This window comes from Fukomys damarensis, unplaced genomic scaffold (genome assembly GCF_012274545.1).
Source record: "Fukomys damarensis isolate Sample0158 unplaced genomic scaffold, DMR_v1.0_HiC HiC_scaffold_19, whole genome shotgun sequence".
NCBI lineage: Eukaryota > Metazoa > Chordata > Mammalia > Rodentia > Bathyergidae > Fukomys > Fukomys damarensis.
In genome coordinates, this window is record NW_022900931.1 from 9,978,782 (window position 1) to 10,005,535 (window position 26,754).

General features: G+C 52.3%; 2 protein-coding genes across 8 annotated transcripts in view; both read left to right on the plus strand.

Annotated features, from left to right (window-relative positions):
- Positions 1-6,852, plus strand: part of Tst (thiosulfate sulfurtransferase) — a 7,919-nt gene extending 1,067 nt beyond the window's left edge. The window contains exons 1-3 of one of the 2 annotated variants that reach the window (XM_010613600.1): positions 7-389; positions 480-1,095; positions 6,399-6,852. In XM_010613600.1, the coding sequence (XP_010611902.1) occupies positions 501-1,095; positions 6,399-6,697 (894 nt within the window). In that variant the 5' untranslated portion in view covers positions 7-389; positions 480-500 and the 3' untranslated portion in view covers positions 6,698-6,852. Of the gene's footprint in view, positions 1-6; positions 390-479; positions 1,096-6,398 lie in introns of those variants that run through there. The other variant, XM_010613590.3, reaches the window with a different exon arrangement.
- A 2,584-nt stretch (positions 6,853-9,436) lies between these two features.
- The window catches only part of Tex33 (testis expressed 33), a 20,338-nt gene continuing 3,020 nt past the window's right edge, over positions 9,437-26,754 (plus strand). Inside the window, exons 1-7 of one of the 6 annotated variants that reach the window (XM_010613655.2) lie at positions 9,437-9,548; positions 9,621-9,701; positions 9,945-10,144; positions 10,487-10,572; positions 13,663-13,722; positions 15,665-16,074; positions 17,936-18,080. In XM_010613655.2, coding sequence (XP_010611957.1) covers positions 13,701-13,722; positions 15,665-16,074; positions 17,936-18,080 — 577 coding nt within the window. In that variant the 5' untranslated portion in view covers positions 9,437-9,548; positions 9,621-9,701; positions 9,945-10,144; positions 10,487-10,572; positions 13,663-13,700. Of the gene's footprint in view, positions 9,568-9,620; positions 9,702-9,944; positions 10,145-10,486; positions 10,573-10,900; positions 11,069-13,662; positions 13,723-15,664; positions 16,075-17,935; positions 18,081-26,754 lie in introns of all 6 variants that reach the window. The other 5 variants (XM_010613646.2, XM_010613642.2, XM_010613662.2 and 2 more) reach the window with 5 other exon arrangements.

Consider the following 26,754-nt stretch of genomic DNA (forward strand, 5'->3'; position numbering starts at 1 on the left):
GCCCGGAAACCCCGGAACCAACTAGGACAGTGGGCAGAGAGTTGGGGACCGCACGCAAGCGAGCCCAGGCTGCCGAGAGAGGGAGCAGGAGCGCTGGCGAGGGCGCAGGCCGGGGCGCGCGGGACTCCAGCGCAGTCCACCCTTTTGCCCGTCTTCCCCCATCCTAGGCTTTGATCACCGCTCCTTTCCGGCAGGACCCGCAGAGCGGGTGCCTGACACCTTCCCCGCCTGCTCTCTAAAAGGGGAGCTCAAAAAGTTTTGCCCCACCCTCTTCTGCGCGGAGGGCCGGACCGGGACCGAGGGGGCGGGGCCGGCTTTGCCAGGGCTTCCGCAGGCCTGCCAGCTTGGGGCCCCAGTCCCGCTGGAGTGCTGTTGACAGCACACTCTGGGTGAGTGCCCTGGGGAAAACCTCCCATCCCCACCCACAGCACACACAGTCCTCTCAGGCCTGTCTCTTTCCCGGTTCCCACCCGCGCCAGGTGACACGCAGAGCTGCCACCATGGTTCAGCAGGTGCTCTACCGGGCTCTGGTCTCCACCAAGTGGCTGGCGGAGTCCATCCGGAGTGGCAAGCTGGGGCCCGGCCTGCGGGTGCTGGACGCATCCTGGTACTCACCGGGCACCCGGGAGGCCCGCAAGGAGTACCAAGAGCGCCACGTGCCCGGCGCCTCCTTCTTTGATATAGAAGAATGCCGGGACACGGCGTCGCCCTACGAGATGATGCTGCCCAGCGAGGCGCACTTCGGGGACTACGTGGGCCGCCTGGGCATCGGCAACGACACCCACGTGGTGGTGTACGACGGTGACCACCTGGGCTGCTTCTATGCTCCCCGAATCTGGTGGATGTTCCGCGTGTTTGGCCACCGCACGGTGTCAGTGCTCAATGGTGGCTTCCGGAACTGGCTGAAGGAGGGACACCCCGTGACATCTGAACCTTCACACCCAGAGCCTGCTGTTTTCAAAGCTACACTGGACCGCTCCTTGCTCAAAACCTATGAGCAGGTCCTGGAGAATCTTGAATCTAAAAGGTTCCAGCTGGTGGATTCACGGGCCCAAGGGCGGTACCTGGGCACAGAGCCAGAGCCAGATGCAGTAGGTAGGTGTCCTGGTGGGTAGGTGGTCCATGGGGAAGACGGGGTAAGGATGATTGGCACCTTCTTTGGGTTTTGCCCTCGGACTCCTCCACTGGTCTGAGTCTTTCCATGTTTGAAATGAGAGGGTGGACCTAAGACTAAAGACTGTTTCAGCTCCGATGCACAAGGACCTATGTATGAGTGGCCGTGGCCATGTGCTAACAAGTGACCCAACATTAGCAGAAGTGTCCATCAGTGCACATACCCAGGCTCCAGTTCCCCGTGCGCACTAGGGTGTATTGAAGAGTGTCATGCCCGAGCCAGCATTTGTATCGCTCACAGAAGTCTCCCAAGGGCATTCTGGCTTCTTGAGTCTCTAAGAAACCCTTGCAGCCACCAGCAGTGCCATTCCCAGCTCCCCTGGGTCCCAGACTGGTGCTTGCCAAGGGCAAACCTTTGGTTGATAATCTTTCTGAACAGCTGCAGCCTGTTTACAGTTGTCTGAGTTGTTAATAGCAGCTGCCGGCTCATGCCAGACGCTTGGCACTGTGTTATCCCACCCAAGGAGGTGTAGATGCCAGGATATTAAGCCACTTGCTCGATGGCTCAGACACGATTGCACCCAGGACTTCCGTGTTTCAAACCAGTGCTCTAAACTTAGGTGTACCCCATTCTGTCCCACCCCAGAGGGGTTTACATTATTTGAGGGGCAAGGGCAGTCTCAGAAGGGGAAGTACTGAGTTCTAGATGCTCCTTCCCAGAAAGAACTTTACATTCTGCCCTTCCTGGGCACAGGGCACAGGACTAGTGGCCAATACTTCCTTCCTGGGTGGCTCTCTCCTCAGCCTGAGCCCCTCTGCAGGATCTAACTGCAGTGCAACATTCTGCCTAACTTGTTGCAAAATGTCTCTTCCCTTGTCTGCCTCTGAGGGGGGAAAGCTGTTTCGCACAGTCTTAGAGCTGCAGGGTCTGAAACAAAGGAGAGACTGAGGCACAGAGAGGCTGAGGCAGTCAAGACCCATTAGTGGCAGAGCCAGTAGAATGCAGGGCTCTGCCCTCCCTGCCCAGCTTTGTTCAGCCCCCTGCTTTCCTTGCTTGGCTTGCTGTCTGAGCATCTGGAGTAAAAGATTCGAGTTCGTTTGGCACCTGCCAGAGACTCCTGGCACAGGACACTCACAGCCCTCTCCTGGCCTTGGTTCAGGCCCCTTCTTAGGCTTCCCCTGGGGAAAAGAGCTTTGGAGTTCTCTGGCTGTTTTCCAGCCTGCTTGGAAGCCAATTGCAGAATAAGTGATGCCAGGCCTACTCATATCACGCCCATTGTACAGATGAGGAAACTGAGGTGAAGAGAGAAATAGCCTACTCCTGGCGATGTCTCCTGAGAGTCCTGAATTCTGAAGTTTGGCTCCTTCTGTGGCCCTACCCTCACCTCCTCCAGCAGTTTCCAGAGAGCTGCAGAGAGCATCCCTTCTCACTTTAGCGCAGCACCCCTTTGTGCTGTGACCTTAGTCCAGTTGCTTGGCCTTGGGTTCCCCTGTCATAAAATGATCAGAGTCCTGTCACCCTACCCACCTGGGCAGGTATACACTTATTCAAATGCAGCAGTGACTGCAGTTCTGAAGAGATAAGGAGCTGATCAACGTCCAGGGCCATTGAGAGAGACGCAGGTTGACATGCCACCTCCCTCTGTCATTCTCTAGGAGGACTTGCTGCTTCCTACATTAAATGGGTGGGGACTCCGAAGCACATATGGTTCTGCCGGGTTCAGGTCCCCCATCGGGGGTGGGGTAAAGGAGGCACCTGTGGGCTCAGTGGTCCAGAGGTAAAGCAGGGTGGGGAGTCAGTGGGGACAGTGAGGGGCCTGCAGGGAGTGACCCCAAGGAGGAGCTGGGAACAGGGCCTTAGAAACCTGAGGCCACTTTCTACCCACCTGAGGCCTTAGTGTTGTGTCCCTGCCCTGTGCTCCTGTGGTGGGGGAACGGGGTAGGAATCAGCTTCCCGAGTGTGCATCTAGGTGTGGCTTCACATGTGGTCTTTGCAGCGGCCTCAGGGGGAGGGGACAGGGCAGGCTTGGTCTCGACCCTCAGGTGAGGCCAGGAGAAGGGGCTTCTCTCCTAGCCGGGCAATGTGGCCAAGCTTTGACCCTGGGTCGGCAGGCATCAAAGCCGGCTGCTCCCCAAGGCCACTGCTGTGGGTGGGGTGACCTGTGGTAAACACAGGAGCTGGGGAAAGGTCGCTGCACCAAGCGGTTGCCGGCTGTTGCTTCACGGAACCAAGGAACACTGCCTGGGCACCCTCCTCACAGGGCTGGGTTCCCTAGCAACTTCAGCAGGGAAGCCTGAAAGGCCACACAGGTTTCTTGGCCTTGAAAATCCACACCTATCTGCAGCCTGAAGAATGTAAACTCACCATTTTGACTATTTTTTTTTTTTGAGACAGGGTCTCACTATGTAGTTGAGACTGACCTGGAACTCACTGGCTCTTGACTTGTATTTTCTTTGCCTAACCTATAGATCAAATTTCTAGATCTGTGCAGTTGAGATACAAGAGGACATCTCATCTGTAATCCTGCCTCAATTTCCCTTTCTTTCTTTCTTTATGGTACTGGGGATTGAATTTAGGACCTTGCGCTGGTGAGGCAGGTGGCAGCAACACTGAGCTAAATCCCTGGCCCTCAATTTCCTTTTCTAAGGAGGCTTAAGGTTGCAAAGAACACAGACTCTGGGGTCTGACCGACCTGACCTCATATATTCTTGCTGTGTGTGTTACTTTTCTCTCATTGCTGAGACAAAACACTCGACACCCTAAGTTAAAAGGGAAGGGGTTTGTTTGATTTACGGTTCATAGAGGTTTCAGTCCATAGTTGGATGAATCCAAGCCAGGGGTGGCAAACAGGCATCACAGAGGTGAAACAACATAGTCCAGACAAGGTCGAAAAGGCAAAGGACCTTAACAGTGTCTTTCTGCTCCTTTTATCTTATTCAGACTACAGGGATGAGGACGGTGCCAAACCAGTCACTGATATGTGGTGGTTTAGTAATCACACACCCTTAATCCTAGCATCACACATTCTAGATTTAGCTACCTTTGACAAAGACTGCATGAGGCTTTGAGGGGCCATCTAAATTTATTTATTTATTTAAATTTTTTTTGTTGTTTTTTGAGACAGGGTCTCACTATGTAGTTAAGGCTGACTTGGAACTCACTATGTAGCCCAGGCTGGTCTTGAACTCACAGCGATCCTCCTGCCTCAGCCTCCTGAGTGCTGGGATTACAGGCGTGCACCACCATGCCTGGCTTTTGTAAGAGGGATTTTTTTTTTTTTTTGTGCCAGGGATCGAATTCAGGTGAGGGACATCTAGACACAGCCACAACACTGTGTGTCCTGGGGAAGTTACCTCCCCTCGCTGAGCCCCATAGGGTTTTCCCAGCAGGGTTGGGAAGGGAATGTCTACAGCTTTGTGGGGATTGAAGGACCCTGAGAAGCCACTACTGACTGTCGGGGTGCTTTGAGAAGCAGGGTATGTGGGTGGGGAGAAGGGGCTGCCATGAGGTGAAGCTGATGCTGGGTGTGGGAGGGGAGCAGAGGAGGCCCTGTTTCCAGCCCCAGGCCCTTTCTTCCAGTTGGCTTTGCTCCAGGGTTCTGGCCAAGGCTGACCTTGCGCTGCACTGCCTGCCACTCGCTTTTGCACGCTGAAATTGCCCAGCCAGGGCCCCAGCCCCTCAGCTGCTGCCCCAGTGCCACAGAAGCCCTGACTTCTTTCATCTGTCAGAGGAGGAAACTGAACAGTATTCAGATGTTTGTGCTTCTAAATACACCTCAACCCAGCCCCTGGCCTGCATGCTGATCGCTGATCACATAAAGCTGGGTTTCTTGGGGGAGAAAGTTCTGGAAACTGGTGGACCAGCAGCTTTTCACAGTAGTCTGTGCACTCATCTGTTCTCAAGTTAAAGTCTCCAGACAAAAAAGATGATATTGAAACAGGAAGGTATTGCTGGAGTTTACAAGTTGGGTATTTGTTCAGTCAGAGGAACTCTTGTGGAATCTTCTTTGTTCAGGCAAGGGCCTGGGACATTTCTGGTGTGAGTATACACCTCCTGTGTGCTTGGGGTCACTTAGGGACTTTTACCTGCAGCGGATAAACTTCCCTAGGTGTTTGTGAAGTTTGAGGGGGTCTCTCTCCCCATTCAACAGGAGGGGAGACTGAGGCTCAGAGGGGCAGGGCCTGCCTGGCGGCATGATGCTGCAGGTGGCTCCAGGATGTGCCCTGGTCATGCCAGGCGGGTCCTTTCCCTCCCACTCCTGTCACCAGGCCCTGCTCTGCCCCATGGTCTGGGCTTACTGTGGTGGTTGGATTTGGGGTGGAAGCAGAGCCCAGGAAGATGGACGTAAACCCGAATCGGGAGCCCTCCCAGTGCCTGGTGTCTGCAGGTGCAGGGTGCCTGGGAAGAACAGCAGCCTGGGCATGTTGGGCACCTGAGGCCAGGGCCCTGTGGGTGGGCTGGCTTCAGTAGTCCATGCTGTTTTGGGTCATTTTCCCCTTGCTCATGGGCATACCCTATTCTCATCTTACCTCAAGGGAAACCGAGGCTTAAAGTCACCCAGCCAGCAAATGGCAGAGCTAGGATTTGAACTTATGTCTAACACCAGGTCACATGCTCTTTTCACAACCGCGTGCCTCACAGGAAAACCAGGGGACCAGTGTCATCCTCTCTGTGTGGCCTTAGGTGAGCCATTTTGTTTTGTCAAGGCCAGTGTATTCACTTGTTAGGTGGAGTGACATCATACTGGATTTAGGATAAAGTCATCTAGCATCTGTCTTCCTTGCTGGATTCTAATCCCCTGGAAGGCCGGGCTTCTGTTTCTCTTTCACATGGTGTCCTTGGCAAGCACCACAGCACAGAGCTTCTGTAACAGCTTGTTCTGTTTGCTGTTTTCCACAATCCCATGAGCTGGGGCTGTATCGCTGTGTCCATTTTACAGATGGCAAAACAGGGGCAGAGAGGTGGAGTGATTTGCCCAACGTAAAGGCCAGTGAAATGGTCAGCTAGTTGGCCGAGCCCATGCTCATAACGTGCCCTCGTCTTCCTGAGTGATATGATTTTGGGCAACCCTCTTTCAAGACAGGCTTTAGAAGAGGGGTGCAGATGTCTTAAGTTGTGAGCATCAGCATCAAGGGTGAGAACAAACCGAGTGCCAGAAAGTGCAAAGGCGCTCTTTCTATTTGCAAAGCTCCCTGTGCTGGCCATGTCTGGCGGTAGCCTCTGGGTCCCCTTAGTCCCCACCCTCCACATGCCTTCCCTGACCCCTGTGCTGTGTCCTCCCTAGGACTGGGCTCGGGCCACATCCGTGGCTCAATGAACATGCCCTTCATGGACTTTCTGACCAAGGATGGCTTCGAGAAGAGCCCAGAGGAGCTGCGCACCATGTTCCAGGCCAAGAAGGTGGACCTCACACAGCCCCTCATCGCCACTTGCCGCAAGGGTGTCACCGCCTGCCACATCGCCCTGGCTGCCTACCTCTGTGGCAAGCCGGATGTGGCCGTCTACGACGGCTCCTGGTCGGAGTGGTTCCGCCGGGCACCCCCGGAGACCCGTGTGCCGCAGGGGAAGGGCGGCAAGGCCTGAGTGGGTCTGTCCTCTGCACTGTGGCTGGCCCCAGGTTAGTGACCCCAGCTTGACCTGCAGCTGGTTCTTAGGCAAAGGAGGTTGACACAGTTTTTAGAATTTCTGTGCAGAGCTTGCTGTTCCTCAGAACACTGGAATAAACTTCTTTTCTGAACAGTGCATCTGCCTGCCTCTCTCTCTAGTTCGGCGCTGGCTCCCTACCTCCCTTCCCTTCACATTCCTTAGACTCCACGGAGGGAGGAAGCCCCAGCACCTGCTGGGAAAGCCACCCTGAGGATACCGCTCTATCCTCCCACTTTGGCACAGGCAGCCTCCTCCTGCCCATGTCAGGCACCCAAAGGCAAGAAGGAAACAGTACTAGGAAGCCAAACAGCAAGCCAAGGCCAATGGGCACCACCTTCCTGCCCAGTACCCGAGAGCGGGGCAGCTCCTTCCCAAGTAGAGTCCAAAGAGAGGCCCCTGCCTTACAGGAGACAGCGCTGAGAAGCAGGCAAAAGGGGCACTGCCTCTGCCTTAGGCCCCCTTGTTGGTTCAGAATTAGATTCTCTGGGAAGGGTGGAGGGAGAGGCCTGGGATGCAGGTGGGCCCGGGAGAGAGTCTGCATAGGACCCAAAAGGCTGCATTTCCTGTTTCCTGTTTCCTGTTTCCCAGAAATAGGCTCTTGACTCTCCTTGAGGTGGCAGGACGGATTGTAGGCCTCATCTACTGGGGGGTTCCCGGCTCCCCACTATCCGGCTCCTTGGGTTAAGATGTGGTCCTAGAGGGCCATGGACCATGTCTGGGATGGAGGAACCCAGCCCCAAAGCTGGGCACTGGGGGCGGCTGAGATGGGAGCTACGGAGACTGCGCTCAGGTGCCTCGGTGCCTGGCGCCTCAGATCCACGCAGTCCTTCTTGTGCTGGCTTCAGGTCCCTCCTGGTGCCTTGGTGGCCTACAAGCAGATGTCAGGAGTGGTGACGACCCTGCCTCCTGCCCTTCCCAGGGCTGAGTTCCTCAGTCAACACCTTTAGGGAGCACCTGCCACGAGACACTTGTAGGTGCAGGTGCCAGGGACCGGGCAGGGGACTACAGTCCTGGTCCCGTTTCACATGGGCTTCGCAGCCAGAAGAGATATATGCTGAGCGCAACAGGAGGTGAAGTAGAGCAACAGCAGGAAAGGTAAGGCAACGCTGTAGGGGTGTGGAAGGGTGGGTTGTTTCTTAAAATGGAAGGTCCCAGAAGTACTCAGAGTCCTGGCGGAAGTGGAGAAGCAAGCCCTGCAGATGTGCTTGGCCTCTTTAAGAAACTGCTGAGCCAACGCGGCAGGGGCCCAGGGAGCACTGGCAGAGATGGAGGGGCTGGGTTCAGAGGAGAGGATGGGGAACAAGTAGGGCATTGCAGGCTTTGTGGAACTCTGGCATGTTGTGGGCCCATAGCACAAGGACCTGAGGTTGGCCTCTTAGTCCAGTGAAGTCCTTGGGAGCTGTGTCCTGCTGGTGACTATGTGAGCCTGGAGGCACATTTGTCCCGAGGTGAGCCTCAGATGAGACTGCAGCCCAGCCAGTATCTTTTTTGGGTTTTTTTGTGTGTTTTGTTTTGTTTTGTTTTGTTTTTGAGACAGGGTCTTACTATGTAGTTCAGACTGACCTGGAACTCACTACGTAGCCCAGGCTGGTCTCGAGCTCACAGCGATCTTCCTGCCTCAGCCTCCCGAGTGCTAGGATTATAGGCGTGCGCCACCACGCCTGGCTCTAGCCAGTATTTTAATTGTAACCTTCTGAAACCCCAAAGCAGAGAAGCAGCCAGCTCATGCTCAAACCCCTGCCCCACAACAATGAGATAACACACGAGTGTAACTGCCAGGCTTGTGGTAGGATGGCTGTGCAGTGATGTATAATTCATACAGGGGACAAAAGGAAAAAGAAGACACCTGTCTTGTGTCACCCAAGACAGGTGAGGGGGTGACCAGGACCAGGACCAGGGCCAGGGGGAGGCGGATGCAAGGCTCGAAGCCTGGGGACTGTGAAGGGTGGGCGGACAGGTGGCTGTGCAGTGAGCTCAGTGCTGGGTGTGGTGTGACTTCTCTCCAGGCCAGGTGCTGTGCCGGGCAGTTCACAAACGTGACACCACTCACACAGCCCAATTTCCACCCCTGCCCCTGTCCTTGCTGATGGACACAGAGCCAGCCAGCACTCCCTGGTGCCCACTGCCTCCTCTCCACTCTGCAGAAAAGGAGTCCGTTTACTGCATGAACTTCCGTCTGCAGGCCTGAGACGCACAGAGAAGGGGAAACCCCTTGCTGGCCCATCCCGCTTTCATTTGACTGCGTGGTCTCTGATCGCTGTGCATCGGCTCCCATAGTGAAGGCCCCTTGACCTACTGATCCGCTCTTAAACATACCCATGCCGTCAATATTCTAGTCCTGTCTAAAGTGCTGAGCTCCTATGCCTCCTGCAAGATACTGCCCAAACGGCCCATCTGCGAGCCCTGCTCCTTTCCCCTAGACGGAGTTAGTCATGCTCTCTACTAATTTCCTTTATACTCCCAGAATTTCCTTTGCATTTGGTGGCATCTGGGTCTTCAATGCCTGGTGCATAACCTCGCACTTCATGGTGCCCAGTGGACGAGAGTGGCTCACACATGAAGGCCCCTCCTGCCCCCAAGCCTTGGCTCTTTCCTGGCCCTTCTCCCCCAGGGTGGGCCTATCAGCCCCCTGAGGTAACAGAGCCCTGTGAGGAGTGGTCACCATGGCAACTCCAATCACAGTGGGGGAAGGCTGCTCCCTAGCAGCCATCCATTGGACGCCCCCAGTCCCTGGACAGCTCTAGTCTGCACTCCTGGGCTTTCCGATGTTATGAAAGACCGAGAGGAGGTGAGGCCGAGACCTGGAGGTGAGCAGGGCTCCCCCAGGACCTGGGATCTCACCTGCTTTCTCCCCACTCAGGGTGGCTTCTAGTGACACGCGCCGGGCTGCAGCCAGACCCACCGCCTGCCTTCACTGAGGTCCCTCGGGACCTTCCTCCAGGTCAGAACTGGCAGTGAGTCCACCCTTCTTTGCCAGCTGGGCCATGCTGCTCCTGACTGGCAGTGGCACTGGGGCAGAGAAGGAGCCCCACAGAGCGCGTTAAAGGGGTAGTGGCTGGGGTGGGGATGAGATGGGTGGAGAACACTAACTTGAAGATATGTGGCTCTTAATGCCACCTGTGTAAAACTTTCCCCCTTTTTTGTTTCGTTTTTTTGAGACAGGGTCTCATTATGTGGTTTTTAGGCTGGTAACCCAGGCTGACCTCAAACTCACAGCAATTCTCCTGCCTCAGCCTCCCAAGTGCTGGGATTACAAGTGTGTCCACCATGCTCACCGTCTACATCTTTTCTGACCCCCACTTTGGCCATCACAGTTACTCCGAACTCTTCAGCAGGCCTTGTGAAGCTGCACCCATTGACCAGTTGTGGGAGGACCTGGTATAGGTGTTGTATCGATCACCCTTTACTGTGTAACAAGTCACGCTGGAAGGCAGTGGCTTAAAATGATAGCACTGGGGCCAGGGATTTAGCTCAGTGATGCCGCCACCTGCCTCGAAAGTGGAAGGTCCTGAGTTCGATCCTCATTACCAAATAATAAATAAATAAAATGATAGCATTAATCATCTTCCAGTTCTGAGGGCCAGAGATGCGGGTCCAGATGCTGGGATTCAGCTACAGGGTCAACTGGAGAAGGATCCTCTTCAGGATCGCTCGCATGCAGAACTCCGCTCCTCACAAGCTGGCAGCCGCGGCCCCTTCAGTTTTTGCCACGTGGCTTCTCCACAGGGACCCCGGGTCACAGGAGTGGGGAGGAAGCAGCATCTGAAGACGGTGTGAGAACGAGACAAGAGTCCATCTGGTGCAGCTTGGAGGTGACATTGCTCAACTGGCCCTGTTCTGTTGGTCAGAACAAATCCCTAGGTCACCCTCACCCAGGGGGAGGAAGTTACCCTGAGACAAGGGGCGTCACAGGGACAGTTGGCGCCTGCCACTGTCCATCCTCTGGCTCCTAGTGATCTACGTTCCTTCCACTAGCAATGCCCACGCATGTGCTCCGGGATCTCCAAAGTCTCATCTGGGGACAGTGCTGGTCACACTTGAGAATCCATAGGACAAATCAGGCTCAGGAGTGTTGGGGGCCCCGGTGTTGCTCCTGGGAGACCTTCCTGTCCTGTGCTAGTGGCTTGGCTGTCTCTCTAGTTACCTCAGGCACCATGATGAGGCATTGCACTCAACAGTGAGGAAGGAGACCTGAGGAGTCAGCTCGGTCCACAGCTTCTGAACTCCAGCCCTGCACACCCTGAGTGTGGCCTTGGGTTGGGTCTTCACCCACCAGCTCTGCCCTGAGGACTCCCACATCCAGCTGAGGTGTCTTTTCTTTTTAATCTTTGTCTCTTTCACTTTGTCCCACCTCTGTTCCTTTCATTCTGGCTGGCAGTACTTTTACTAATAAGGTTTCCTCAAAAGCTGTGACACTTAGAGGCCACCCCACTGGACAGAAGCCACCCCTCTCTGTACCGGGGAGCCCTTGTGATTGCCAGAGGACCCGGAGTTCCACAGAGAGGGGAGTGAGGCACAGCCCTGTGTGTGGATTTAAACACCCGCTCCTTTGCTCTAAGGTTTAATGACAGACGTTCAGTCTCTGGGTGGCTTCCTTTTCCTCGCAGTGCCCCAGAACTTTCTCTGAAACTTACACCTTCTGACATCTGGAGAGGATGGGATTTCTCAAACCCTGCAACTTCCTAGGCACAGTTCTCAGTTTCCCCCTCCTTCCACCTCTCACTGTCCCAGCAGAAGGGGACCAGGGGGCACCTCCAAGGCTGTGTGGAAATGTCCTTTGCTGAACCCCTCAGTTCCTTAGTGACATATTCTGTCATCTGCCACATCCCTGGATGATAATGTCACCAAGTTTCTGCCAGTGTATAAAGGACCTTTCTTCCTTTTGCTGCTAATAACATGGTCTCTAGTTCTTTTTGTGCCCTACCTGGCAGCATCCTCTAAGGCTGGGAGGCAGTGCAGGCTTCTTCTATTCTGTTTCTCAGAATCCTTCAAGGTTCTGCCTGCTGTATGGTCCCCAAGTCACACCCATATTCTTAGCTCTTTGTTATAGCAACACCAACTCTCAGTACAAAATACATATTTGTCATCTACTTCTGTGTAACAAATGGCCATCAAGTTAGTAGATTAAACCTAAGTGCTTAAGCCAAAGTCCAAGTTTATGATCTCACACTTTCTACTGTTTTCTTAGAAGCTCAATAGCTCTCAAAGCCAACTCCCAAGACAAAAGGGTTGCGGTTAAAGAAAACAGGCTTCACTGAGTTGCTAGAAACCTGGAAGGAGGCGACATTTTAATGGCTCAAGTTCCCCCTTCTAGGTCTCTGGAGAAGTGGAGGTATTTATATGAAGACCCAGGCTGGGGTTTCCTGCAGAAATAGGCTTTTCTGGGAGCTCCAGGCAGGCAGGTGTTTCAAGCTCTTATCTTGAGGGCAGGCATTCTTGCTTTGGGTCAAGTTTGTGGTCAACAGCTCATTCCCAGAATCCACATGGAAAAACCAGCAGGGTCACAGGAATGCAGAGTGAAGGCCATAGTCAGAGAAGGGCAGAGGACAAGAATAAAACCAGATGGAGTCACCGATGGCAGCCGCCTTCCACACTAAGCTCCTGCTGGAGATGTGACACCATCCACACAGGTGGCAGTGATGGTGTCGTCTGGGCTGTGTTTTCACATCGAGGACCAACAGGAGGAGGGTCCAGTCCCAAGTCCCCTCAGGGGCAGGATTCATCCAGATCTTAGCACAAGGGTCTGAGTCTCTCACGTGTGGCTGGCCCGAGGTCACCTATGCTCAGTGGCACAGGGGTCTCCCCATAGTGCAGCTGCTCCTCAGGCCCAGCGACCAAGGGAGCCAAGGAGGAGGGCAAACAAGACAGGAGCTGCTAATCTCATCCAGGAGCGATGTCGCACTACTTTTGTCATAGCAAATCACCAGGTCCAGCCACGTTCAAGGGGGCTGCACAGGGCGAGAACAGCAGGGAGCAGGGGTCACTGGTTGTCACATCAGAACTCACATGATCCTCAGATTAATATTAGTATAGTTATTTTCGGCACTGGAAATTTAACTGATGGCCGTGCTCTATCTCCAGCCCCAAATAATTATAATGTCAAAATTAATAGGCTGTTTTGCTGGGAAATTTTTCAAGGGAATAGATTTGACCTGGTTTCTACCCACTATAAACTTACTGACAGTTCTCAAAGACCCTTTCCAGCTCTCTCTTATTATAGAGAATCTTTGCTCGTAGGGCTTGGTTTTATTTTGTTCAACTCCGACATGCAAAAACCAGGATAAAAGTCAGGTGTGGTGGCTCATACCTGTAATCCCAGAATTTAGGAGACCGAGACAGGACGATTGCTTTGAGTTTAAGGCCAAGTTTGGCTACATAGTGATTTCAAGGCCAGCCTAGCCTCAAAAAACCAAACCAAGCAAACAAACCCCACAAAACCAACCAACCAACCAACTAATCTAACAGAAGCATAATAAAAACCCCAAGTGTGATAAAATAAGAGAAATAAAGAAAAGATTTCCCGTGGAAAAAGAACCACAAATATGAAATCTGCAGAGGCCTTGGGAGACACTAGAGGGGCTCCCTGGGTCCTGCACTGGGTTTCCCTTCCCAGCCCAGGAGGGAGCAGCCTGCGGTGTTCCAGCGCTCTATTTTCGGAAGGCCGAGGTTAGCAGGGTGGGGGCTGGGCATTCACTGCAGCATTTGTCCTAGGAGCAGCTAGGGACAGGGCGGGGAGTCTGCGGGGGGCCCCTGTGATGGGTGCATGGTTCGGGCCATGCCAGAAGGCAGCAGCAGTAACGTGGGGGCCTGGCCAAGGGCCTCCCTGTTGGCTGGGCCTGTCCCTTGTTCAGGAGGCTCTGTCGTCTGAGAGGGGAACGTGAAGTGTGCCGCTTTGTCTGCAGGACCAAGCTAGGAAATACCTGCCTCAGAGCGAGAGTCGATGGAGCCTGGCCGTGGAGCAGGTAGGCTGGGATGTGGCCGTGACACAGCCAGGAATGGTCCCCACTCGTCCTCCCAGGCCTCCTGTTGGCCTGAGGAAAGGAGTAGCTGAGCCTCTCCTGTCCGGCCAGGCCTGGGGATTCTGACTCCCTGCGGTCCCATCCTCAGGCGCTCCTGTCCCGGAGGAGCCACGCCCACGTACCACAGCAGAGCAGCCCAGCTGCGGGGGGAACAGGTGCTGGGCCATGGCCCAGGGAGGGAGGGACAGAGCTGACAAAGCTGGGGAGGGGATGGAGCTTGGCTTTGGGGGTCCTGGCAGGCCAGCTCTGAGAAGAGTCCCCCTGTGGTGAGTGAGGGTGGCTGGGTTGCAGGTGGATGGGGACCCGGCAGGCCTAGGAGTTTGAGGCCACTCCTGCTGGAAGCTTCTTCCACTGCCCAGAATGACACTAGGACTTTTATCTTCTGACTTCTGGCTTTTGGCAAACCTGACACTGATAATCTGTGTCATCATTAATTAGTAGGAGGAAGAGGAGGAGGCATAGCGCTAGGGATTGGACCCAGGGCCTTCTCACTGGGTTACACCCCAGCCTGTGCTGGGTCTCAGTCTTCCCAGGAGCAGGCTAAGGGCTGGAGGTGACCAGGCAGGAGACTGAGCACGCTCACTCTTTGCTGTCTGCTTCTGCTCCTTTAAGGAGGGACCCCATGCCCTCCTGGAGGTCTCTCTTGTCCCCAGAGACCTCTACTGCACAGCTCAGCAGGAGGGAAGGGACCATCTGGTCTGGAAAACTTTTCCCCTCACCTTTTGTAAATGACTCCAGCAAGGTCAAAGGGTGGGGAGGAGGAAAGGCCAGGAGGAAGTAAGCAGGGGAGCGTGGGCATCTCCCTTGTGCCCTGTACCCTGGGGAGAGTCTACCACCCCCCTGGGTGGGTGAGGGGCCCCCAGAGCAGTGCCTCTCAGTGACAGCACAGTGGGGGCCTGAATTTGTGCTCCCTGCTGATTTTTAAAAAATTAAACTGGGGCCAGGGATTTAGTTCAGTGGTTCTGCTGCCTGCCTTGCAAGCACAAAGACCTGAGTTTGATCCCTGGTACAAAAAAAAAATAAAAAATAAAAAATAAACTGGACCAAGCTGCAGGCCCAGTGGCCAGAGAGAGGAGCAGTGGGGTTGCTGGTGTGGGAAGGGAAGCTCGGCCTCCATTGCTACAGGACAGAAGCCCTGGCTTGGTTTTTAACAGCAACACATAGACTCTGACCCCAGAGATAGACAGAAGTGAAGCAAAACTAGGCATCTTTTAAGAGGACGATCAGAGGACCCTTCTGGAGTGGCTTGGAGGGAAGCTCAGCAGTTTGCAGCTGTGACCTGGGCTGAGGGTGGCAGCAGGTTGCCCACTGAGACAGAATGTGCACACTTGTTAGGTGTGTTCTGCCCGGGTGTGGTGGTGCAGGCCTATAGCCCCAGCATTCTGGGAAGCTGAGGCAAGAGGGTGGTGAGTTTGAGCCAATCTAGCCAACGTAACAGGAACCTGTCTCAAAAAATAAACAGATGAGGAGGGCTGAGGATGTCACTCGGTGGGAAGGCCTGTGGTTTACTTTGCAGGACCCCAAAACAAACCAAACAAAATGTGCTCTAAGTTGCAGTCCAGTGGCTGTAAGATGCGCCATTATTTCCATGTCTCTAAGAGGACACACTGCTGCTAGACCGTAAGACTGGGCCTCAAGGCCACACAGGCTGAGGCTGTAGCCCCGAGTGTCAAAAGCAGCGTGAGACAGCCCTGGCCTGAAGTCTGGCCACTTCTCTGTCTCTCTCTAGCTTCTCTGTGTCCTTCCCCCTGGTCCTGCCCCTGGCTCTCTGGGCCGTGTCTGTGACTCCCCCAACCCCAGCTGCCTCTGTGCCCGTAATGTCTCCACTTTCTTCATCTGTCTGTGGGTCTCCCTCCCTCCCTCTGTCTCTCTTCCCTGAGTTCAGGTGCAACCCCTTTGCCCAGGAGCCCCCTGAACAGCAGCAAGGGGAGCCCCCCGGGCATGGACACCTCCAAGTTCAAGCCCCAGACCCCGCCTTCCTCAAGCCCCAGAGGCAGCTCCCAAGGACAAGACCACCTAGAGCAAGCCCGGCCTCCCCCGCCAAGCCCTGCCAGCAAGGACTGTCTGGGGATTGGCCCAGGGCTTGGGACTCTGAAGAAACGGGACTCCAGACCCTCCTCAAAGGAGAGCTGCGTTTCCCTCCTGAAGGGGCCTCGGCAGGACGAAGGCCCCAACGCGAAGACCCAGGAGCGAAGAAGGAGTTCGCCTCCCAGCCAGAAGGGCAGCATCATCCCTGACAACATTCGCCACAAGTTTGGGAGCAAAGAGGTGGACCAGCTGGTCTCCGAGGAGCAGGTGTCTACGCAGGGGCCGGGAGGCTAAGGGTGGCAGAGGGTCCCTCATGAGACTTAATGAGAACACAGAAGAAACCGGGCAACTCCAGTAGTAGCTACAGCAGGACACAGTATTTACTGAGCACTGCTGTGTGCCAGGGGCAAGCACTGTTCACATTCCTGCGTATAAGCAAGCGCCCAATCTTTGCAACAACCCTGTAAGGAAAGTCATGTTATTATCCCTGTTTCTTATGGGTAAAGAGCCAAAGGCTAAGATGGGTTAAATTAACCAAGTTCACTCAGTTGTGTGGGACCAGAATCCAAACTGGGTGGGCAGATTTTAGTGCCTTGGCCCAAATGACTTTTCATTTATATAGCTTTTTGTTTGAATTGGACATTTTCATTTTGCAGAAATATCCAAAGATAGGCAACACCTAGCAGACAGACGACATTTATTGAGAATCAGAAGACCTAGGTTTGAATCTTGGCTCTGCTCCTGAATTCTGGGTGACTTTGGATAAGTTACTTTCCCTCGTGGGTATCAGTATCTACATCTGTAAAGTGAAGCAGAGAGGCTAGATTGGGCTGACAAATTCTTGGCACACAGACTACAGCTGGCCCCTCCTGCATATGTGGCAGACATGACTAATCAATGCTGACACTCCTTCCCACCTGATACGGCATTCTAGGCAGGCAATTCTAATCAACTGAAATTGGAGATAAAATTCACCTGCTATTTCTGGTCAAATGCTAAGCAACCTCCCTGCTCTGGCATTCTGACACATAATCAGAGCCAGCATCTCAACCTTCATAGCAACCATATGGTACTGTTAGCCAGGCAGGAAATAGTATTTCCTTTTTTGTTTGTTTTGGTACCGGGGATTGAACTTGGTACCTCGTACTTGCAAGGCAGGCTGTGGAACCACTGAGCTAAATCCCCATCCCAGTATTTCCTTTTAAACACCTGGTAAAACCAAGGCCCAGAAGGTGTGTGCCCTGCTTGGGAGGAGCTCTGCTCACTAAGACTGAAGGTCAGGCCCTCCCAGGCTCCTTTTCTATTTGTCATCTGAAGATACAGCGACCTCACCCATCAGATCATCAGACAATCTGGGAGGTTACAATCTGAAACGCCCTGCCCACCCTTGGGACTTGTGCCCGTCTGAATTGAAGGTGTGGTGCTGACCCCTCACTGGCCCTCTCATCACTGCCATGGGTGCTGTCGTCCCAGGCTCCAGTCAACACCTGGTTTTTCTGCCCTGTATCAGAAGGATCATTGAGCCAGTGAAGGTCTACTTCAAAGACCCTGTAGGTCTACCCTCTACTACATTTTGCAAGTAGAGAAACTGAGGCCCAAAGAGGAACAGGAGGTGCTATATGGCAGAACTGGAACTCAAACCCAGATTCCCTAGGCCTCCAAGGTCTAGGCTTTACCTCTCAGGCCCCAGTTTCCCCATTACTACAAGAAAGGAGCTGGCCTGGGTGAAAGCTAAGGGCTTTGATGTGTGTGCTGCTGTGGTTGTGGGGAGCAAACCAAGGCTCCTGGGTCCCCAGCCACGCACGGGAGTGGGTGAGTCTGGCCTCCCCCGAGCCCAGTGGTCTCAGGTATAAAATGGTGGGAATAGTGTCACGCCGTGGGGCCCCCTTGGTACAGCACACAGTAGAGCTCAATGTAGGGGCAGGCTTTAGGAGGACCACCATCCCTGACACTCCTGGCCCACTCGGGAGGGACCAAGGAGTGGGGCTGGGGCAGGGCTTCCAATCCTCCAGCTCCTCAGCCGTGGAGGTTTTGAGGGCTGCCATCTAGGGCTGTGTGAGAGGTGAGAGGGGTCAGAGAGAGGGGAGTTAGGGGGCCTCTTTCCCATCCTTTGCTGCTCGTCCACCAGGCTCGGAGGGTCATCAGTGAAGTCTTGGAGGGCCAGAAGAAGAGAAGCTCGTGGTCCAGTAGGACCCAGAGTCCTGTGAAAATCTCCTCCATCTTTTCAGACTACTATGATCTGGGTTACAACATGCGGTCAAACTTGTTTCAAGGTCAGCCAGAGGGCAAGAGCAGGGGCTGGGAACACCCATGGGCCCAGGGCATTGAGCAGGGAAACAGAAAGCCTGTGGGTGTCCACCCCCTGAGAGATCCGGGACCCCCATGGATGCTCACATCATGTTCCCAAGGACATTCTCCCTCCTGGGCCATCCTGCATAGGTGCTGGGAGTGTCCAGGGCCTGGCTAGTCTGTCCTCACTGTGCAGGTGGGCGGTGGCTGTCAGCCCTTCACGTCCGGGACACTTCCGGCTTCTTAATCTGCCAGTGGGAGGCCCAGCCCCAATGGCCTGACACCCTTGATCAGTGACAGTATTGGTTCCTTGGGTTCATAGCTCAGCTCAGCGGCTCTCTGGCTGGGTGCAACTTTCGGCAGGCTCCTTGGCCTCTGGAGCCTCAGCTGCCTCCGGGGTCCACTGGGGGGATGACGATGGAGTGGCCCTCCCTGGGTTGTGGGCAGGACTCTGAAGAAATGAAGGCACTTGGCCTATGGCCCTGGGGAGCCCTCAGTGCCTGCCCAGGCCATTTCCCTTACCCAGAGCCTGGGGTGAGGGGCACCACCTGGGGAAAAGGGGGGATGGTGAGAGGCCGTGGTGTTAGAGGAGGTTTCCTTTGGGTCCGTGAAGCCCTGCCTAGCTGGGGGCAGGTGGTGGTGGCAGCGAGTAGGTCCATTTTATAGGTGGATTTGAGGCCAGTTGCCTGGGACCTCTTAGTAATCTGAGGTGGATCTGGAACTCAGGTCCAAGGTTTTCTTCTGACCCTGAGGTCTGATCTCAGTCACCTCAGCCCTGTGCCCCTGTAGACTGAGGGAGGACTTCTCACAGTGCTCACGTAGGGTCATGGCCGGCACACGGGCCTCCGCTCCAGCACAGCCTCGCTGAGGCCCTCTTTCCTTCCTCCCCATCTCCAGAGCTCCAGGCCCTGGCTGACCTCGCCTACCTGGCTTGGCTCCCGGTCACCCGAGGAACCAGACACACACTGGAAGTGTTTCTGAGTTTTGCTTTGAGTTGAGAGAGGAGTGGTGCTGGGGGAGAGGGCGAGAACACAGCTCCTATTGTCCCCATTCTGGGCCCCAGGATCCTGCCTCTCCCCCTTGCTCTTCCGCAAGGATCATCCATAGATCTTACACACAGTTTTTCGTGAAAACCTCTCCATAAACATAAGAGAATAACGACAGCATAGAACCACGCAAGCTGGCCAGCAGCGCTGTGCCAAGGGTGCACTGGACTCTGCGAACCGGCGTGCACCCGCTCACAAGGCTCGATTGTTACAGTTCCTAGAACTGACTGGCATTTCAATGCTATCTTAAGATTGGCCATGGGAGCAGTGTTTACCCTTTGGAAACTGGCAAACGCTGGAAACAGCGGCACACTGCTCTCACTTTCCCCGTCTGTGTGTCCCTCTCTGGCTCCACCTGCCTGGGCTGGCCTTGGTGCTCGCTGCCAGAGGCTGGTGAGGCAGGTGTAGCCACACAGAGGTGTGAGAGGGGAAATCAGCGGGGAAGCAAGTGAGGTCTGAAGACCCCAGGGAGGTTTTTTCCCTGACTGAGATAGTAAGCCACAGTGGGGCTATAAGCAGAATGGCTCTGCTGGATTTAGGTAAAAGGATCACTCAGGGTGCTGTGCTAGAACAAGGGCAAGAGTGGGAGACCAGTGAGGAGGTGACTCAAAATTCAGGCCCAACAGGTGATGGTGGCTTGCTGTTGTTGGTCAGCTTTCTGTTACCGTAACAATGTCCAAGAGAACCAGTTTATATAGTAAAAAGGGCTATTTTGGTCCACAGTTGTGGGGATTTCACTGCTTTGGGCCTGCGGGAGGCGCTGCTCTGTGGTAGGAAGAGAGTGAGGGAAGAAAGCTGCTCACCACGCTGGGCATGGTGGTGCACGCCTGTAATCCCGGCACTCGGGAGGCTGAGGCAGGAGGATCATGTGAGTTCGAGACCAGCCTGGGCTACATGCTCACCTCATGGCCCAGGAATACAAAAGAGGAAGAGAAAGAAGTTGAGCTCCCATAATCCCTTTGAGGGGCTGCCCCATGACCTTCAACCTCCCGCCAGACCTGGCTTCTGTTTTCCCTGGTTGCTTCCTATTTATTTATTTATTTGCACTATTTGCAGCGCACGATGTTTGCGCTCCTTGTGTGGAGTGGACACACGTACACAACACACCTCCGTTCCCTTTTTCTTCTTTTTCCCTCTCCTCTGCTTTTCCACCATCTCTCCATCCCCTTCCCATGTGAGAAAGCTCTGTCTCCCTGATTCCTATCATATCTCATTTTGTTCTTTATTTATACTTTGAATTTCTCCTATAAGAGGCACCGTGCAATATTTCAGCTTGTGAGTCTGATTTATTTCACTGAACGCGATGGTCTTGAGGTGCATACCTCTCCCACAAATGGCTCAAATTTGTTTCCCTTGGTGCAGAGTCGTGCTCCACTGTGTGTAAACACTGCACTTTCTTTATCCATTCGCCTGTTGATGGGAATATACGCTGCTTCCAAGATTTTGCTGTTGCGTCCCTGTGCTAGAAGGTCTTTAGTTCTTTCAGGAATATGCTTAGAAAGGGAAGAGCTGGGGTCAAATGTTTCGGTTTTCTGAGGAATACTGATTTCTATGGTGGTTGTGCTAGTTTACTCCCCCATGGCAGCGGAGAGGGTTCCTTTCCTCACAAAACCTCACCGACATTTGTTATTGTTTGATTTCTTGATGATGATGGCCATTCTTTGGGGCGGGGGAAAGGTAGAACCTCAGTTTTTCAGTTTGCATTTCTCTAATGGCCAGCAATGTGAAGCCTTTCTTCACGTAACTGGGCATCTGTAGTTATTCTGAGAAGTGTCTTATTTCACTGGCCCCAATTTTCAGACTCGAGGTGCAGGTGAACCATCATGATGGGGTGGGGGTATGGCTGTGCGTGTAAGGTAGAGCAGATGATGCTGATGAATTAAACTGATTCCAAGACGCTTGGAGGGACACACAGACGGTTGTAAAGACAGGGGCCCAGGAGGCTGAAACAGTCCCCAAGCTGAATCTTGAAAATCACCCTTTCTTTCATCTTCCAGTGGTCTTAGTTTTTCCTTTTACATTTAAGTCTTTAATCCACCTAGGGTTGATATCTGTTTTCAGCTTGAATTGGGAACTCATTTGTAATTCCTTCTCTCTGTGGATTGCCGAGGGCCTCGGTGCTTCTTCCTGAGTACATCTTTCCCCCAGAGGCCCGCAGTGCCGCTCCTGTGGGCCATCAAGTTTCTCGGTGTGTGTGGACCGGTTTTCAGGCCCTTGCTGCTGTCCGTTGGTCTAATATGACACTTTTATTCATCAGGGCATGAGAAGTAGCTGGATACCTGGTTGGGTAACACTCCTGCCACCACCAGACAATGTTGTGGGTTTCTAGGTCTTTCACTCTTTCCTGTATGTTTTAGAATTAGCTTGGCAATGTCTGTTGAAACCCTGTTGCAATTTAATCAGAAGCGTATTAAGTCTACGGCACAATTTAGGGACACTTACCAGCTTTATAGTAGTAAATTTGACAATTTATAAATATGATATATAGTTTCATTCGTTTAAATCTTCCCTCATTATCTGTCAATGAGAGTTTGCAATTTTTTTTTTCTAAAGATCATGAATATTTGTTAGGTTTATTCAGGAAAATAAATAAATAAGCCATATTTCCAACGGTCATTTTATTTTTTATTATTTATTTATTTTGGTACCAAGATCGAACTCTGGACAGGCGCCAGAATCCAATGGTCATTTTAAAAATTAAATTTTCTGGGCAGGAGTGTTGCTTAGTGGTAGAATGTATGCTTAGCACATATTCAATCCTCAGCAGCAAAAACAAAATTAAATTAAAGAACTACATTTTCTAACTTTGTTTCTGCGCATATACAGAAGATACTGTTTTTTTGTTAATTTTTAAAATTACTTTTAGCAATACCAGGATTTGATGCCGAAGAACACTGAACTACATTTTCATCTATTTTAATTTTTAAATTTTGAGACAAATTCTCACTAAATTTCCCAGGCTGGGCTTGATCTTTCTTTTGTTTTGTTTTTTGGTACCAGGGATTGAACTCATGATCTTGACCTTGTGAGGCAGGCGTGGTGCCACTGAGCTAAATCCCTGGCCCCTGGGCTTGATCTTTTTTTGTTTGTTTGTTGAGACAGGGCCTCATTATGTAGTTGAGACTAACTTGGAACTCACTATATAGTCCAGGCTGGTCTCGAACTCACAGCATCCTCCTGCCTCAGCCTCCGGAGTGCTGGGATTACAGGTGCGCGCCACCACGTCCGGCTGGGTTTGATTTTTTAATCCTTCTGCCTCAGCCTCCCAAATAGCTGGGATTACATGCCAGTGCCCTCATCCCCAGCACAATTTTCATTTTTGTTTTCCTTTATTTTTGGTACTGGGGATTGAACTGGGGACCTTGGGCTTGTGAGGCAGATGATGGAACCAGTGAGCTGCATCTCTGGCCCTAGTTTTCATTTTTGTATATTAACCTTATATCCAGAAACCTTGTTCAACTCCCCCAGTTTCAAGGCTTGTTTGCAGATTCTGAAGGCACTGCTTTTGAATAATAATAACGGCGTCCTTCCTAAACAGCATGTAATAAGTCAGACATTGCTCTAAATCCACACAGTTTACAAGGAGAACCCTGTGCGTTTTGTCCTATCATTCCCGTTTTGTTTTTCAGATTTAAAAAAAAAAAAGAGGCATGAAAAAGTTAAATAACTTGCTTAAGGCCACACAGGTAGGAACAGGCGCAGTTGGAATTGGAACCCCAGCAGCCAGAGGCCAGAGTTCACATTCTCAACTGCCAGTTCTTCCTACCTTTGCCTCGGCCCTGGGTTGATTTATTTAGCTTGATGGTGCATCTGAGCAGGAAAAGCAGGCGTCTTTACAGTTATGTCTCCCCTGATTGTTATCCCTACATGCAATCATTTATTTGTCATAGCCCTAAAAACATTTTTGGGGTGGGCCTTTGGGGATTGAATCCAGGACCTTTGCACTGAGCTACGTCCTCGGCCTTTTCTATTTTTTATTTTGAGACAAGGTCTTGCTAAGTAATACAGTGCTTTAACGAGAATTTTGAAGGCATACTTTGTTGGGTTATGAGGCGTCCCCTTACTACTAAGTTTACCTTTCACTTTTCCAAAAAAATATGAAGGGGTGTTGATTTATTAACTATAGTCCTCCAGTTTTTTAGGTGATCATAGGATTTTCCCTTTGGTCTGTTAAGGCAGCAAATCATATGAACCGATTTCCTAATATTAAAGCACATTTGTACTCCTGCATCTAAACCGTGGGGGACCTGCTCTAATTGTGAAAACTGCCACCCCACAGAAGCGTGTGTAGAATCCACAGTGCCCTTGCAGACACGACCACGAGCAGCACGCGCAGCCTCCCCGAGCAAGGGTGGCCTCAGGTGACCTTGGTGGCACCACCTGTACTTTTGGCAACATGTGCCTCCTCCCTCGAGGAAAACAACGCTCAGACCTGTGACTTTTGACTTGCTTTGGCCTGGGGATTAATCCCATAGTTTGTCCTCACTGCAAAAGATATGCTTTACTGTAGAAACTGAATACGATGAGAAAGGCTTTCTGTGGCCTTCTACTAGTGTGCTCTGAGCACTGTGTGTGCTTGGCCCTGTAACAGTGGGGTGGGAAGGCAGACATGGGAAAGGGAAACCGTAGGTGCCCACAGGGGGTCCACCGTCGGTTGAGCAGATGGATTATTATTGCAGAATAAAAGAAAGAATAACAAAGTATGGAGCTTTGTACCACACCAACAATGAGTATATTGGGCATTAGAGTTCGAGATTCTGCGGTTTAAGCAGTACCGGGTCTTGAATGGCAGGAAGGAAGGAAGGAAGGAAGGGAGCAAGAAAGTGGGAGAAGGCAAGCAAGCTCGTACATGAGTCCTGCATCACTCTGGCCAATGTCGGCCGGACAGGCCAGGTCGTCGCTGCTGCATGCGGGCCCCTAGGTAGGAACCCTGCAGCGAATGAAGCCGGAGACCAGTGTGGGAGGAGCTCACAGACAGGGTGGCTTGGGAAAGGCTCAGAGGTGGCAGGCAGCCCCATGAGGCCCTGGGAGAAGAGAGGTCAGGCAGGGCCCTTCAGTTGCCTTTTTACTGGGAGCCACGGCAGGACTTGGCACAGAGGAGAGACTTCCATTTAAAAGGGTCCGCTTGGCTGTTGAGTGAAGACCAGAAAGAACCCAGTGGGGCAGGAGTTGAAGCCTGAGAGACCACCCAGGCCCCCCACAGTGGGAGAAGAGGCTGAGTTTGCTTGTGGGCAGAAGGTGGAACAGGCGCCTTTCTTGACGGTTTTGGGATGGTGGGGTGGTGGGGTGGTGGTGGAGGGTGTTGGAGGGAGAAGTCAAAGATGAATTCAGGGCTGGAGGCCCAAAGGTGGGGCTGCAGGGGCCTGTGCAGGTGGGGCGGGTGGGGACCAGGACCTGGCACAGGGACAGGGACACAACTTGGAGTCACTGGGCTGGGGTTTGAAGCCCAGCTCTTCCCAGTGCTATGTTCTTTTGTCCTTTTTGCCTAAGTACCCTCCTCTGTAAAATATGATTGATGACGTAAGCCGCCTCACAGAATAGGGTATTATACATGTATAGTACTTAGATCGTGGCGCTTAAGTAAGCATCCTTCAAGAGCAAATGAAATAAACTTCTGAGTGACTGGGTGAAGGAACCGCAGTTTCGGGGTGGGGCTTGGGGGTCCAGGAGGGCCACGGGTCCCTCCAGGTCCTAGGCCTGCACGGGCCAATCCGGCACTTGTTGCTGCCTCAGTCCCCAGCTCCAGGGCTGGGTGGGGAGGGGGATCCCTAAAGTTTCACCTGGGGCTTTTGTCTGAAGATGGTTTCCTGCTATCTTGCTTGTCTGGCAGGGATCTGAAACCAAGTCTTTCTGTCATGGGCATTTCCGTGCGTCCTGCGGAGCCCTGTGCGTGGGTCCTGCTGTGCATGATACGCTTTTCCTCCTGATAGCAAGTCCCGTGGCTCCGTGCTGTTTTGATGTTGTGGGCTGCCCCCTTGGCACCTTTCCTGCTGCCACCCGTCAGGCTCCAGAAGCTTTGGGGTGGGATTGACATGGCCTTGGGCTGATCTCTTCACTGCCCACCCTGGTCGACAGAGACTGGGTGCCCACTGGGTGCCTGTGTAGAGGGATCGCTGGCTGTGTGTGCGCCCTGCTATATCTCAGGCTGAAGCTTTTTGCTCTTCTTGTGTTCCACAGCCCCTAGTACTATACACAGGCTCCTGAAGGGACCCACGAAGCCCTTCTGATTAGATTTGATGTGAGAGGTGGAAAGTGGGCACCTCCATCCTGGGAGGGATGACTAAGAGTTCTAAAATCCAAACCAAAACAAACTAACCTTTCAGGTTATCCTGGCTGTTTTCTTCAAGTCCAGATATTTTATAGTCTCACAGAGATGAGTTCTCTGGCAGCTTTCAGACCCTGAAGCTTCCAAGTTCCAGAGGAAGGGTCTGCTTCTTGGCTGCTTTGATATCTGATTGCCATCAAAACTGAGTGCTTTGATCCAAACTTGTAATTTAACGCTGTGTTACATGAGCATTTCAAACCATAAATACCACACTCTAAAAAGTGCTTTTTCTGGCTCCATAGCATTGTCCCCAGAGAACACAGCTGTAATGACTTTTAGTCCTTTGAAGCTGTTAGGATCTGCTCTGTAACCAGCTGAAGGACAGTTCTGAAGAAGACTTGCGTGTGCTTGAAGTGTTCTCTCAGGTACAGGACTTTGTGTTGGTCTAATACAACAGTTTCTTAATTACATCTCTGTAGATCTTGCCATTCCTTATTAATATTCTTTCCCGATCTATTAATTACTAAAAGATGGATCTTTAAATCTTTTGCTACCACAGATTTGTCCATTTCTTTCATTTCGTGCTGATTTTGCTTTATCTATTTTGAGATTTTTTTTCAATGCAGCAAATTTAGAATTATTGCAGCACCTTAATTAATTGTAGCCATTTTTGTTTTTACTTTTTGGTTTTTTGAGACAGGGTCTCACTGTATAGTTTAGACTGACCTGGAACTCACGTGTAGCCCAGGTTGATCTTGAACTCACAGCAATCCTCATGCCTCAGCCTCCTCAGTGCTGGGATTACAGGCGTGCGCCACCACACCCGGCTCAATTGTAGCCATTTTTATTTCTCCCAGTGTCTTCGTTTTGCAGTCTATTTTGGCTGCTATAAATATAGCTAGACCAGATTGCTTTTGGTTAGTATTGCTTGGCCTGTCTTTTTCTAGCCTTTCATGTTTATCTTCTCTTTGTATTTTTTTAAAAGTCTGATTTAAATAATTTTTAACTGAAGAACATTTGGTGTAGTCTGATCTGTTGTTAAAGCAGTAGGCTGAGTTCATTTATATTTATTTGAATTATTGAAGTATTTGGATTTATTTCTGTGACCTTATTTTGTGTTTTCTGTTTGTGCTTTTTCTATGAGTAACTCACCCACCTTTTTTATTTGCTTGAGCTTCCCATTTTCCGCACTTCATTTTTTTTTTTCCTCTTCCAGAGTTGAGGATTTAGCCCCAGGGCCTCTTACTTGCTAAGCAAGAGCTCCACTACTGAGCCACTGAGCTACACCCCTGGCCCTTTTAGTCCTGTTTGTGTACTTTTCTATTCTTGCTGTTCTTTTATATATAT